Source organism: Carcharhinus amblyrhynchos, chromosome 4, assembly GCF_965287045.1.
Source record: "Carcharhinus amblyrhynchos chromosome 4, sCarAmb.v2.hapA, whole genome shotgun sequence".
NCBI lineage: Eukaryota > Metazoa > Chordata > Chondrichthyes > Carcharhiniformes > Carcharhinidae > Carcharhinus > Carcharhinus amblyrhynchos.
The window spans coordinates 100956638-100971534 of NC_137327.1; the positions used below are offsets into that span (position 1 = coordinate 100956638).

At 40.7% G+C, this 14897-nt stretch overlaps 1 protein-coding gene across 1 annotated transcript in view; it reads left to right on the plus strand.

Moving 5' to 3' along the window:
* f8 (coagulation factor VIII, procoagulant component) overlaps positions 1–14897 on the plus strand; it is an 80910-nt gene that overhangs the window by 33051 nt on the left and 32962 nt on the right. Inside the window, exons 6-12 of the mRNA XM_080187677.1 lie at positions 188–409; positions 1951–2212; positions 2851–3031; positions 5063–5144; positions 7265–7476; positions 9188–9338; positions 10509–10718. Coding sequence (XP_080043803.1) covers positions 188–409; positions 1951–2212; positions 2851–3031; positions 5063–5144; positions 7265–7476; positions 9188–9338; positions 10509–10718 — 1320 coding nt within the window. The remainder of the gene's footprint in view (positions 1–187; positions 410–1950; positions 2213–2850; positions 3032–5062; positions 5145–7264; positions 7477–9187; positions 9339–10508; positions 10719–14897) is intronic.

Below are 14897 nucleotides of genomic sequence, written 5' to 3' on the forward strand. Positions count from 1 at the left end.
AATAGATGTTGGAAAAATTTGAACTTCAGTCTCATTTTCAGTGCATTTTGGTTTATTTGATATAGACTGAACTCAGCTCTCAAGTCTTTGGTGTGGAATTTGTCTCTTTAGGAATATGATAAGACTCGACTCCATTAAAATCTCCCTTTCAAAAGACATTTATCACTCTGGTATTATTTCTTGTCAGATCTGAATATTTGCAAAACCAAAGTTGTCAGCTGGCATTTAATAGCAATGGGCTCCACCCCAGAGCTGTACTCCATTTACTTCAATGGATATGGGCTCCTAGTACGTGACCACAGAGTTGTCTCAGTTGAATTGGCTCCAACAGCATTTGTGACTGCGGAAATGATCCCAAGTCATGAGAACAAATGGTTACTGAGTTGTCAAAACCCTAACCATCAACAAGGTAAGAGTGACAGCAAGATTATACTGTGGTAACAATTCAAGAATGTGAAACCAGTATGTAAAATGCTCACCATTACGACTTCTTGTAAAAGATTGTAGAGTTTAAAATTCTTGTCTTTAAAAAAACTGGGCTTGATTTTCAACTGTACACTATCCCTTCAGCCTTGACACACCAGTCTATTTGCCACTCAGAAGAATTAAGTGGAAATCTATATTCAAGACCAGATCCTAGGTGAAATGAGTTTGAGGCCATCTACCAAGCAAACCCATAACTGCTCACAGTACTTTCAATCAGATAACATAAAAATTCAGGAAGTGAAAATGCCATTCAGCTGCTCTTCTGTTGCTAGAAATGTAGCAATCAAGACAGAGTGAAAGGTTCTTTATTCTATCTCTGACACAGTGCCTAAAAGTGCTTAAAGAGCATCTTACTCAGGCCCAACTCCCCTTCCCTATCCCCATAACCCCATGCATTTAATATGGTCAATCCACCTAACCTACGTATCTTTGGACTGATGGAGGAAACCAGAGCACCAGGAGGAAACCCAACACAGACACAGAGAGAATGTGCAAACTCCACACAGACAGTCCCCCAAGTCCAGAATCACTCCCGGGTCCCTGGCACTGTGAGGTAGTAGTGCTAACCACTATTCTCCCATGCCATCCATATCTTTGGAAGGAGTAACCCGATGCTATGACAAAAGGTATGGACTGTGTGCTCCAAGCTTATTCTTAGGATTCTTAGGTGTCAAAGTCCTACTCTATTGCACTTACAAAAGCAAAACATCAATCCTAGGCCCTCAGTCTTTATTGTCAAGCCCATAAAGTCAATTTAAAGGGGTGGCAAGGATCAAACTGCTGATACAATCTTGTGTTTTTTAGCAGCTTGGAAATCATAATATTTGATCCAGTTATATATATATTAAAATTTATATTAGAAAAACGGGTTTAAAATCTATTAAGGAAAATCCATAAACTTTAACTTTGGACTGTGAACAAGAATGTGATTATTTTACGAAACCTTCTGCTTTTTGTCCTTTAATGGGTTAATTCATATCTTTAAATTGTCTAATGAAGGCTGACTGATAGAAGTAGGCTAATGATTTCAGTTTTTAGGCATTCATAAGTCACAGGGAGATTCATCCATCCACGTACAGTGGATAGGGTTTGTTTTTAAAGCTTTAAAGTTTATTTATTAGTCACAAATGAGGCTTACATTAACACTGCAATGAAGTTACTGTGAAATTCCCCTAGTTGCCACACTCCGGCACCTGTTCAGGTCTATGCGTGTCTTTCAGACTGTGGGAGGAAACCGGAGCACCCGGAGGAAACCCACGCAGACATGGAGAGAATGTGCAAATACCACACATAGTGACCCAAGTTGGGTGTCGAATCCAGGTCCCTGGTGCTGTGAGGCAGCAGTGCTAACCATTGTTCCAACGCTTAAGAGGGGTATTTGTTCAAAGAGAATGTTTAGTTTGCTGTATCAAGGATACATAAAGAATTCTGAAGTTCTTTTTCTGCTGCTGTGTGTTACACCAGCTGGAATGAAGGCCTACTTTAATATCAAGGGAAACTGTGAAGAGGACTCTGCTTCCGTCTGGAGAATGGGGAAAGAGGAGGAAGATGCCAATTACAATAATTATGAATATGGGGAAGAGGATGAGAAGGACATTCAGCTAAAAATTAACTACTTGCCACGGACAACTGTTACCAAAACTAGGTCAATGGAGTGGATTTATTATATTGCCGCTGTGGAATGTGAATGGGATTATGCTCCAACTCTTCCAGACAATGTGAGCAGGTACAGTCCTTCTATTTTCATTCTCTTATTGATGTGTCTTGAAGTGCCTGTCAAGCTGATTTTTCCTGTAGGAGTAAGACTGGTAGAGCTGAATTTAATGGATGCATCTCCTACAACAGCATCTCTAGTAATAGCTTCTTCTGAAAGAAGTCTTCAGTAGGGCGTCTTCAAGAATTCTGGGGGTGTCTCGTATAGAATGTCCAACTTTAGGGTCTGGTACATCAGTGGAGAAATATAGAGCAGACACACCCACAGCGTAGAAATGAGGAACGGTTACAGATTCAATGAATTAGAAGTGTTAGTTGCCACAGATGGTACAATAATGACCTAGGATAATAAAATGACTCTATTAATAAATTATATCAATACATCTCATCACCCAGCATAGAAAGTGAATTATATTGAAGAAAGGAAAACCATTGCTCAATATGAAGGGAGACAAAATTAATAAGCAGGTCTTCATTCTTACGGGTTACTTCTATCTATGTCTCAGCAGTTTGGTATTAAGCAGTGAACCATTAAAAGTTAATTAAAATTAAGAAATAAACTATCTAACAGGGTCTGTGATGAGAGGAATAACTTGCTGATGAAATTCATCTCCAAATCTTTGCTCTTCATGATCCTTTTTTTCCCTTCAGTGAGTTAAGAGGCAAGTTTCTGGAAAGGGGTCCAGACAGAATTGGGAAGAAGTATAAAAAGGCTGTTTACGTGGAATATACAGATAGTACCTTCACAGTTGTAAAACAAAAACCGGGTCCAGAGTCGTCAAAGGGAATTTTGGGCCCAGTTTTACGTGGTGAGGTCGGAGATCGCTTTAAGGTAAATTGTTCTAATATAATCATGGTTTGTAACTGTAAGGAATGTAGTGCCATAGAGCATTCTACTGGGGAACTTATCAATTGAAACTGTGACACCAGTGTTTTTCCAACAAAATTAATTTTTAATTTGTGTTTTGTTTAGCTCGAAGCAACTTTGAGGGTGTTAAATAGAATTACATAGAAGGTACAGCATAGAAATAAACTGTACAGAAACGAACTATTTGGTCAAACAGGTCCAAGTTAAGCTAACTCCCAAGATCAGGCTAAGTATGCTTTTCAATGGAAAATGTTCAGTTAGAGTCAGTTGATTGGCTGGATTTTCTTTAGGGTGTGAATTTGCTTTGGCAATAATGGTTTAAAATGTCAATTAACTTATCAGACTAGATGCCCTTTATACTCAATCCAAAAAATCTTATGCTATTGTCAAAGGTGACATCTCATTATTCCTAAGAAGTGGACAGAACCCCTTAGCAGCAGTTCATTAAAGAATTGATTAATCCTTGCTCCTTTGCACTATTTGTCAGGTCTAACATCTGTCCCAGCCCTTCTGTCCTTGAATAATTTGGATCTGCCCAAAGATCAGTATCATGTCAACTAACATTGCAAGGTCAGCAGGGACTACAGAAATCAACTGCACTAGGATTTCAGGAAGATTTATCATTTTCCTGGCTTGCACAGATGCTTAGATTAATTATTGCCCAGATGTGAGCCCATGGTGTTTGGCCTAATTGCTATATTACCTACTGTAGTGCTCCTACAAATTGCCCCTCCCATAGATTCAGCATGGCAAATAAAAACTCATGATGGATGACCTCTCATTGTTCGAATGCAAATGTCCCCTTCAAACAATGGTCACACAGCAATTTCTGGGCCAACATGGCCTGTTGGCACTGGTGTCGACATTGGTTGGAGTTAACAAAGATGTAGCTGTGCTGGCATCCTGAGAGAGGGCATTATGCAACTGCCGTGGTTACCAACAAAAACTTGCATTTACGTATTGCCTCTAACGTAGTTAAAAGGTTTCAAGGCACTTCACAGAAGTGTTATCAAACAAATTTGACATCGAGCTCTATAAGGGTCAGATGGCCAAAAGCTTGGTTAAGATCCAGGTTGTAAGGAGTGTCTTAATAGAGGAAAGAGAGATAGGGAGGCAGAGAGATTTAAGAAGGGAATCCCAGATCACTGGATCAGATAGCTGAAGGCATGGAGAGAAATAGTGGAGGGATTAACATTGAGTAAGAGAGATGTGATGAAAAGGCCAATCTTGTCATTTCATTCCTGCACTGCAGCCATGTTCTTGGAGCAGTGTGACTGGCATTGACCTGATCAGCCACTTTTCTCTATAATAATGGATGATTTAATGGGCCACAGTCACCAACTACAGGGAAGAGGACATCCTCCTGATACTCGTACTCCACAACTCAGAGAATCTGGACAGTGTAATGCTTCCTCAATAATACCTGTTATCAGCCTTAATAGAGTGCCTCGATATAAAGAGCTGCTGTGGTAACTGATCTATCAGATTTCCTACTCTTCCTTTGGCAAACTGCGTTTAAGAGAATACAGCTAGCACTAGCTAAGCGGATGCTTGCCCTATATATATGCACCTCTTTGTAACTCACTTTAATGCATCCCACTCCCCATTTGTCTCTCACTGCAGAACTCTAGAACATATTCATAACTGTTACTGTAACATTATCTGATATATCGTCTCCTTTGCAATACCATTCCCTGATGCAACTTGTATTCCCCATAAACTAACAATATTAACAAAACCCGGTCAACGCCAAGCTGGAAAGTCCATCAGTATTGGAACTGTCCACAATCACCTGATCCCTGCATTTTCCCCACCAAGCTGCACATTGACAAGAATTGAACACATGTGCCAATCAAAACATTATTTGCAATATGAAACCTCAGCGCTCAACTTCAATGCATGCTGTCATCAAGTATTATTGTCAAAGTCCATCTCATATTTCCCAATGACATGCACTCTGCATCTAAAAATTTTGGTTCTTTCTGTCTGATACAGATCATCTTTAAGAATCTCGCAAGCAGACCATACAATATTCATCCACATGGACTTACAGAAATAAAGGCGCATAAAGCTGAAGGTAAGAAAGAACATTATTCGGTTGACAAGGTCAAAGAAGCCTGTAATAGGGAAGGACTGTCCTGGGTTTATGTGTAGGACCTGTAGAGGTTCTCTTTGACCGGTAATAAAAAATGTCATTGTATTTTATATGTTGCAAGAAAAGTCTGCTGCAATGCAGTTAAACACAAAAATGTGCTAGTTTACCTTAAATTTACAAATTACCTTAAATTTACAAATCTAAATGCAAAAAGACACCAATACTTGGTCACAAGTGGTGTGGGAATTATCAGTGTTTGAAATAAATATATTTTCTGAGGACTGGTAGACAACTATTGGAGCCACATGTAGAGCAGGAAACTAGGAGTCAAAAACATCTATCTGCCATATTACTGTAATTTGACCTGTACTGTCAATGTTACTGAGCTTAAGAAGACATTAAACATTATACATCTGGCACCAGAGCGTTGTGTTTTCTTGCAAGCTGTGCCCAGCATACCCTCTAATTCTATCTTTTACTCTCATTCTATGCTTTCAAAACTCTTTTCTAATACTCTAGCTATGATTATAACACTACATTCTGCACCCTCTCCTCTCCTTTTCCATGAACAGTATGCTTTGTCAGTATAGCATGCAAGATACAATACTTTTCACTGTATACACTAATACATGTGACAATAATAAATCAAATCAAACATTGTTATATACAGTTTGTAACAACTTGAGTCAGGCCATTGAAGTTGGCCTATTGGAATATGAAGAAGATCAAGAATCCAATTGACGTGCCAATCAGGGAGTCTTTGCTTTGTACCTAACCAGGAGTGTCAGTTCCTCTGACACCCCCGGGGATAGACTGCTAACTGATAGCATTCTGTGTATGCTGTTGGATTGTAGATAAAGGGATTTTGGTGAAGGGACTTCTGCCCTGCAGACTTATTATACAGTTGAGATGGAATTAGTCATTGATTGGTCATGCATTTCCTTTATAGAAATATTCAGCAGAGGGGAATGCTTTGAGGAGCAAATCACTTTTGTCTTCCTCTCTCCCTTTGGCTAGTGGCAGACTAACACTGAAGAACATCATAAACTGAGAAAAGTTATTTAAGGCCAGAGAAGAACCCACCTACATACATTTTGCTGAAACACTCCACTCAGAGAGTTATCATTCCCTTTTATATTGTTTACATACAGTTCCTAATGATAAATGTAAAATGTACATCAACTCAGTTATTTATTTGCAAGTCAAACCTCATACAGAAAGGATGATGATAACAAATAGTAGCCAAGTTATACATATATAAATTGTGTTCTTTGCAATTATGAGAACAATGTATTTTTCACAATTATGTTGGATACAGTCTCTCCATTCATTTTATCTTTATTTATATAGAAGTTTATTTTCCCTGCCCTGCACCTTCAGTGGCAAAAAAGTATGAATATGATCTGTTCCTAAGCTTTATTATTACATTCTTTTCATATCCCCATCAACACCAAATATAAATATAATTGAGCCTTCATTTCATTGTTATCGATGGAATCTTGTGCACAATACATTTACCTACATACAGCAGTCTCTTTCCCTCGAAGTTATTCATTGTATATGAACGATTTGAGATGTTTGTGTTACATGATAACTTACAATATCAGTGTAGACTGACCTTTTTCATTTAAAGGCTAGGAATTCAGTGTGAAGAAAATTGGATGAGACTTCTGGGAGTTCACCTATTTGTTTTATGAATTGAGCAGCTCTACTGAATTTCAGAATTTTACATTTTTTTTGTCATTGATTAAATTGCTATGTTGATTTTGAATAGAGCATTTAGAGAATTCTCCGCATTTTTTATTTTTAAAATGTCATAATTGAGATTAAAACTATATTAAGAATAACAATGTTACTCCTAAACTACTACAATATGTATGGTTATCAGAACTGCTCCATCCTACTTAGCAGCCACACCTCAACTGCGTCAACACCTGTAAATGTTCTGCTGGACAATGTCCTCAGTGGAATGTTTTCTGAATAGATAATTATGGCTGTTAGATTCACACATGACATGAATGATGAATGCCATTTTTTAGTATTCACCAATTATTGGGCTGATTCTGCATGCTGTACAAATTCTGGTTGGATTCTCTGTGTAGATCGCAATGTAGGACAGCTCAGTGTTCAGCCCAATAAAACCGTCACATACTTCTGGAGTGTGACTGAAAGCGATGGACCTACCAACTCTGACCTGGGCTGCCTGACTCGATTTTACTTCAGCAATGTGGATAAGGATCGCGATATGGCCTCAGGGCTCATTGGACCGCTGCTGATATGTGCAAAAAATATGCTGGATATCAATGCACGATTGGTAAGGAGAAGACATGTATTCATAATCTGAGATTATTCATCATGTGCCACCTGGAGTTTTGTATGATATTTGATGATGTTTATCAAGTTGTGGTTTCAATAACTATGGGAAAATGGTGGAGACTGGTTATTTTCAGCACTGGTTCCGTGCAATAAGGTTGTCGGACTAATTTCACTTATTCGTAATCAACCCATATCAAGTACATGTGTAGATACACTAACCTACAGTTTACTAAATGGTGGAAGAGTCAGGAAGTGTTGAACAGTTGACACGGCACCTGAACTGAACTCTGTTTGGAGATTGAGGTGTACTCCTGCATGGCCTGGCTGTGAGTGAGATCCTTAATGGGGTCATGAGTAGTTGACTCAACAAGCAATTTCTCTATGTCACTTGGGTTGAATGGCAGAACACTGATTCAGCAGATGCCGGTTAATGGGTTTGTTCACGTAATTCTCCTTGACTGACCCCCTCCTTCACCAGGTCTGCTGCTGTGACTGAGAGGCATTGAGAAAGTTTGTACGTGGGCCACAGTTAGTCTTGAAAGGGTGAAATCCCGACTGCACCTGACAACCCCACTGAGTAAAATGGAGATGTGCCAAAAGGTCAGAGTCGCTGACTGAACAATGGGCAAGTCCCGTATACCCATGAATTCCTTAGAGAGTAATACTGACTTACAGATGGTCAGGGCACATGACATTGTCATCAAGGAAGGAGAAATCACAGTGAGACATGAAACCGTCACTAAACTACATATTGACAGGTCAGTTCTCCAAGACTGGCATCTTAGTGATTACTCTGAATCTTTCCCCTACAGCATGGGGACATTCAGCCAAGACACCCCACGGCATGTTGACCTTCAACCCATCCACCCCTATGTCCTGGAGGGACAGGGGATGAGGGGAGGAACCCCCCTCACCACAAGCATGGGCACCCCTACCCATAAATACCTTGTGAGACCCCCAGACACCCCAGTATAACTTTCAAGTGGTGACTTGCCTGCTTGCTCCCCCTCTGTGCTCACTCTGCCAGGCCCCTGCTTTTCATGACCTGTACCAATTTCTGTGGCTTTCAAGTGGAAGGACATGAGCATCTCAGACAGCTGTTGAATCGACCTTCCAAGTCCATTCTTGAGATCCTAAGGAGTCCATTTAAATATTTATTGTGTTCTTCCACCCGCTCTGGCTGGGAACTCAATTGGGGTCAGCAGCACAGCCTGGGAAGTTCAGAACAAGTCCGGTGACCAGCACGGAACGCATTTTTCAGCCGATGATTGAATCTCCGGGTCAATGTGATACTTGCCGGGAGCTAGTGGGGAATCCACCCATATTGTATTCTTTCCTAGTCATTTTAAATTTGACGGTCAAGGCCTTTAGTCCTTCATCAGGATTTTCCATTAAGAGTTAACTCAGTGTAAGATATTTTATCACAGGTAAAGGCATTTGGTTATCTAATGAGACTAAAGATTTATAAACACATGAGAAAATAGAAGAGTGACTAGGTTACACAATGTAATAACGATGTTTATTATAGATTTACAATAACTGCAATGATTTGGCAATCACTGGAACAGCCATGGAGTTCTCTTCAGAGAGTCAAATTTCAGACACAGAACAAGCAGCATTTTCAACTTTCAAATTATAAGATAAGATAGTTATCATAACTCCACTCTGGCAAAATTAAGCTTTATTTTTACTTTCTATTTTCTTCATAGGTGAAGATAGACAAAGCTATGTACCTTTTTTTCTCCATATTTGATGAGAATAAGAGCTGGTACATAAATGATAATATTGAAAAATACTGTGAAGATCCATCACGAGTGAATCCAAGTGACCCTGAATTTTATGATTCCAACCTAATGCACAGTGAGTGATTAGCGAAGTTTCAGTAACATTAGCCATCTAACCCTAAATAATGCTGTACATATCCTTCTGGAAGTATGTATCTGATGCATGAATTTGATTTGTGAAGCATTTGAATGATCTGAGGGTAATAATATTGAATCCTTCAACTCCTACCTTTAATTAGGCTGCTACTAATTAAAACAGGAGTCTGCAATCTGGTGACTGCTGAGCAGGAGGCATGCCATGTGGTCTATATCTGGATTCACTTTGCCCAACCTGAGAAAGTCATTGAAATGTTTCCTGCACTATGACCTAGTTCTTCCTCTCCACTTCTCTGCTGTTTGAGCCAGCTCCAACCATAGAAATCCTACAGTGCAGAAGGAGGCCATTCAGCTCACCGAGTCTGCACCAACAACGATCCCACCTCAGCCCTATTCTTGAACCCCCACATATTTATCCTGCTAATCCCACTAACATACACATCCCAGGACATTAAGGGGCAATTTAGCATGGCCAATCAACCTAACCTGCACATCTTTGGATTATGTGAGGAAACTGGAGCACCTGGACGAAACCCATGCAGACATGGGGAGAATGTGCAAACTCCACACAGACAGTGACCCAAGCCGGGAATCGAACCCAGGTTCCTGGAGCTGTGAGGCAGCAGTGCTAACCACTGTGCCACCATGTTGCCCATGTTTTCATTCTCTGCCGTGCAGGCTTTCTCATGCTAATGACAGGGAACATGATGCTTCTCCATGCCGCCACTGCCTCCAGCAACACCTTAAGTAAGATGTCAGAAAAAATAGGGATGATCAGGGTGCTGCCCTGGCCTGGGGTCCTCCCACATCCATCGCCCTCTATGCCAACTTCTCCTTCTATTATTGAGACAACGGCAGCCACAGCAATGACTGTTGCTCACCCTTTAAATTGGACCTGCCTCCTTCCCTTCTCCATCACTAATTAGACAGCAAATGAGATTCTGGACCAATTACGTTGATTGTCAATTAAAATTTCAATGTGTAAATATTAACAGTGCAATGCAGAGTTGAATCCCAGAAATGAATGTCGTTGCCAGGGTCCTGACTCAGGATTTGAATCACACTCTACGGGTGCTTTTCTGCACTATTAACATGTATGTATTTGTTACACTCCAGGCACTGATTTGTATATGTGCATGCTATTTTGCAGGTATTAATGGGTTTGTCTATGAAAATGTCCCAAAGTTGAAGTTCTGCGAGGAAGACATGATTTTTTGGCACGTGATAGTTGGCACTCAAGATAACTTCCTTTCAATCTATTTCCATGGACAAACTTTTAAGTATGATGGGGTATATGAAGATGTGTTAACTCTCTTCCCATTTACCAGTGAAACAATCCGCATGGGCATGGATAACATTGGTCAGTATTTCAGAGCTTTGCACTTGTTTTACAGGGACACATGGGCTCCACAAACCCTTAAAATGTGATCCTGGCAGTTAGGCTAGGATCATATTTCCCAGTAGACTGCTATAAGAGGTTTACACTCCTGTTTCCCCTCCTGGATGATTTTTGACTTTTGGATTTATAAAGGGTAAAATTACACAGACACAGGTTTGACTCAACCACAAAATTGTTGTTTATTAAAAAATCACCTCATGCCTAAATACAAAGTGTATGAACAAGTGTAAATGACACTAGACAACACTCCATTCATTAGTCCAATTTAAATCCCTCCATAATTTAACCTCGGATTCCACTTAAACACATAAAAAACCACAACTTATTAGAAAGTCTCTACTTAAAAACCTTGTGAATCTGCCCAAACCTTCCTCAATTTAAATCCAAATCCCCAGGATTTGATTATTATCCTTAAATTACTTTAAAAACCTCAGTTCCATTACCCGTCAGGTTTGGCAGATAACTTACAATCTTCCACGCAGGAGTGGTCCTTCACATTTGAACTATAGGTCTGCATGCCAGGTTGACCGTTCCTGACCCTCTTTCTTGAATGCCATGCCAGACCTTTTGAACTTGTGTTTTTTACAATGATTCAGTTCTTGGCCCGCAATTGTTCACTGTTTACATTAATAACCTGGATGAAGGAACAGAATATAAGCTTTGCTAATAATATGAAGGTAGCTAGAAGGGCAGTTTGTGATGAGGATATTGCGATTCTACAAAGGGATATGAATAGATTAGATGACTGGGTGAAAAACTGGCAAATGAAGTTTTCTGTGGGAAAGTGTGAAGTCAAGCACTTTGGCAGGAGGAATCAAAAGGCAGATTATTATCTAAATGGAGACAGACTGCAGGCGAATGGAGTACAGAGCGATGTAGGTGTTCTACAACATGAATCACAAAATGCAAGTAATCAGGTCCAAGAAGTTGTTACAAAGGCAAATGGCATTTTGGCCTTTATTGCAAGGGGATTTGAAAAAATAGGGAGATTTTGTTACAATTATACAGGGTGTTGGTGAAGTCTCACCTGGAATGTTGCATTCAGTTTTGGTCCCCTTACCTTGAAAGGGATGTAGTAACACTGGGGGCAGTCCAAAGGAGATTCGCTACGCTAATTTCTGGGATGCGAGAGTTGGCCTGTCAAGACAGACGAAATAATCTAGGTCTGCATTCCTTGGAGTTTGGAAGAGTGAGGGGTGACCTTATTCAAACATATGAAATCCTGATGGGATTTGATAGGATAAATGGTGAGATGTGAGACAGTCAAGGAAGAGAGAGATTTTAACATGCATATCAGTTTTGGAACCAGAGATACCTCACTTTAATGGAGTCCATTCTTTTTGGTTATGATAATAACATCAGCACTGAATGTGTCTGTCTAGACCAGGGAATGTAATAGCAGATTGAAAGGTGCTAAGCACTGACCACCCAGCAGGATGGCTTCAAGAAAAATGTTTATGATATTCCAATAAGAACACAAGAAATAGAAGAAGGAATAGGCCACCTGATCCTTCAAGTCTTCCCTCTATTCAATACAGTCATGGCTGATCTATGTTGGCTTCGACTTCTTTTCTGTGCCAGTTCTCCATAACCCTCCATTTCTCGATCTATCAAATATTTATCCACTTTCGCTTTAAATACTTCCAACGATATAGCCTCCATTAACCTTTGGGGAAGAGAATTTCAGAGATTTCTTGATTGGGTTCTCAGGTGGCAGTTATCTTATGCCACTGTTGTGACAATGTCCCTATTTCTGATCCTTTAATAGTGCGATGTTGGAATGTTTGAAATTTTTCCCAGTAACTTAATTGCTGTGTTAATGTAAGCCTACTTGTGACTAATAATAAATGAATATAACGCCTGGACAGAACTGCACAATTCATATGCTGAATTTGGTTTTGATGGCTCATAGAAGCAAGCAATGTTCCTAAAATGTACTGGACTAACAATATATTCATATATCATCTTTCCCATAGGCTAATGAATGTTCCTTCATTGAGCAAGTAATTGCTTACTGTACATTTACATAGAGTTTAGGCAACAGCATTGTGTTGGGGAGTTCCAGACAAGAGAAGTAGTGTGTGCACATGCTTTCTACCTAAGTCCCTGATACTCGCTGATCAAAACCTCTCCATCTTTCCACCTCATTCTTGCTAACCAAGCTCTTCATTACTATTTCAAATATTTTTGGGTCAGTTTTGATTGATTAAATCTCTGTGAAAAGCTTGAGGTGTATTTCTACATTCAAGATACTATTAATTGAGGTTTAACCATTGTCATTGTTTATGGCCTTTTAGATTAGTATGAAACAATGTTGTTGTGCAGCTACAATGTGTAAATGTGTAAGTCTGACTTAACTCACATTCTGTTGGTAGGAGTGAGATCTTGCTCCAGTAATGATGAGGGAATAGCTGAAATATGTCCAAAACAGGATGGTGTGTAAATTGGAGAAAACTTTAAGGCAATTGTGTTCCTATTTACAAGCTGCTCTTGTCCTTCAAAATGGTAGAAATTGCAGCTTTGGGAGTCTCTCGAAGAAGGCTTGGTAGTTCCAGGTCCGACCTTACCCACTGGAGGAAGTACTTAATATACTTACATTTTCATGCAGAATACACAGAGATTCCTGTTTGTGAATAGATTGGAGAACCTCAGGACATTCACCTTAGAACAGAGACAGCGAAGAGGTGTTTTGGTGGAGGTGTTTAAAATCATGAAGTGTTTTAATAGAGTTAGTAAAGGGAGTGAGTGAATACCAGTGGCTGAATAGTCGATAACCAGAAACAGGTGAGTAAGAACATAAGAACATAAGAAATAGGAGCAGGAGTAGGCCATCTAGCCCTTCGAGCCTGCCCCGCCATTCAATAAGATCATGGCTGATCTGTCATGGCTCAGTTCCACATTCCCGCCCTCTCCCCATAACCCTTAATCCCCTCTCTTATCAAAAACCCATCAACCCACGTCTTAAAAATATTGAGCGAGGCAGCCTCCACCACCTCAACGGGCAGAGAATTCCAGAGATTCACCACCCTTTGAGTGAAGAAGTTCCTCCTCAACTCCGTTCTAAACCACCCCCCCTTTATCTTGAGGCTGTGCCCCCTAGTCCTAATGTCCTTTCTGAGCGGGAAGAGTCTCTCCACCTCTATCTTATCCATCCCATTCATCATCTTATATGTCTCAATGAGATCTCCCCTCATTCTTCTAAACTCTAACGAGTACAAGCCTAGTTTATTCAGCCTCTCCTCATAGCTCAACCCCCTCAACTCCGGCATCAGCCTAGTAAGCCTCCTCTGCACTCCCTCCAAGGCCAAAACATCCTTGCGTAAGTGCGGCGACCAAAACTGCACACAGTACTCCAGCTGCGGCCTCACCAATGCCCTAAACAGCTGCAGCAAGACCTCCCTACTTTTATATTCAATCCCCCTCGCTATGAAGGCCAGCATCCCATTTGCCTTCCTGACCACCTGCTGCACCTGCAGGCTGGGTTTTTGCGACTCATGCACAAGGACCCCGAGGTCCCTCTGCATCGTCGCCTGTTGCAGTTTTTTGCCACGTAAGTAATAGTCCTTCCTACCATTATTCCTACCAAAGTGGACCACCTCGCACTTGCCAACATTAAATTTCATTTGCCAGTTCCTGGCCCATTCGCCCAGCCTATCTAGATCCTTCTGCAGACTCTCCACACCCTCCGTGCAATTTGCCGTTCCACCAATCTTGGTGTCATCAGCAAATTTCGACACCATACACTCGGTTCCCTCCTCCAGATCATCTATATAAATGGTAAATAGCTGAGGCCCCAGCACCGACCCCTGGGGCACTCCACTAGTCACCAACCGCCAATCCGAATAGCACCCATTAACCCCCACTCTCTGCCTCCTATTTGACAACCAATCCTCTATCCACGCTAACACCCTACCCCCAACTCCATGCCCCCTTACCTTCTGCAATAACCTCTTGTGAGGTACCTTGTCAAACGCCTTCTGAAAATCAAGAAAGACCACATCCACCGGCTCTCCTCTATCCACCGCCCTAGACACATCCTCATAGAACTCCAATAAATTTGTCAGACACGACTTCCCCTTAACGAAACCATGCTGCGTCTGCTCTATCAAGCAATTCCCCTCAAGATGCCTCGCTATTTCC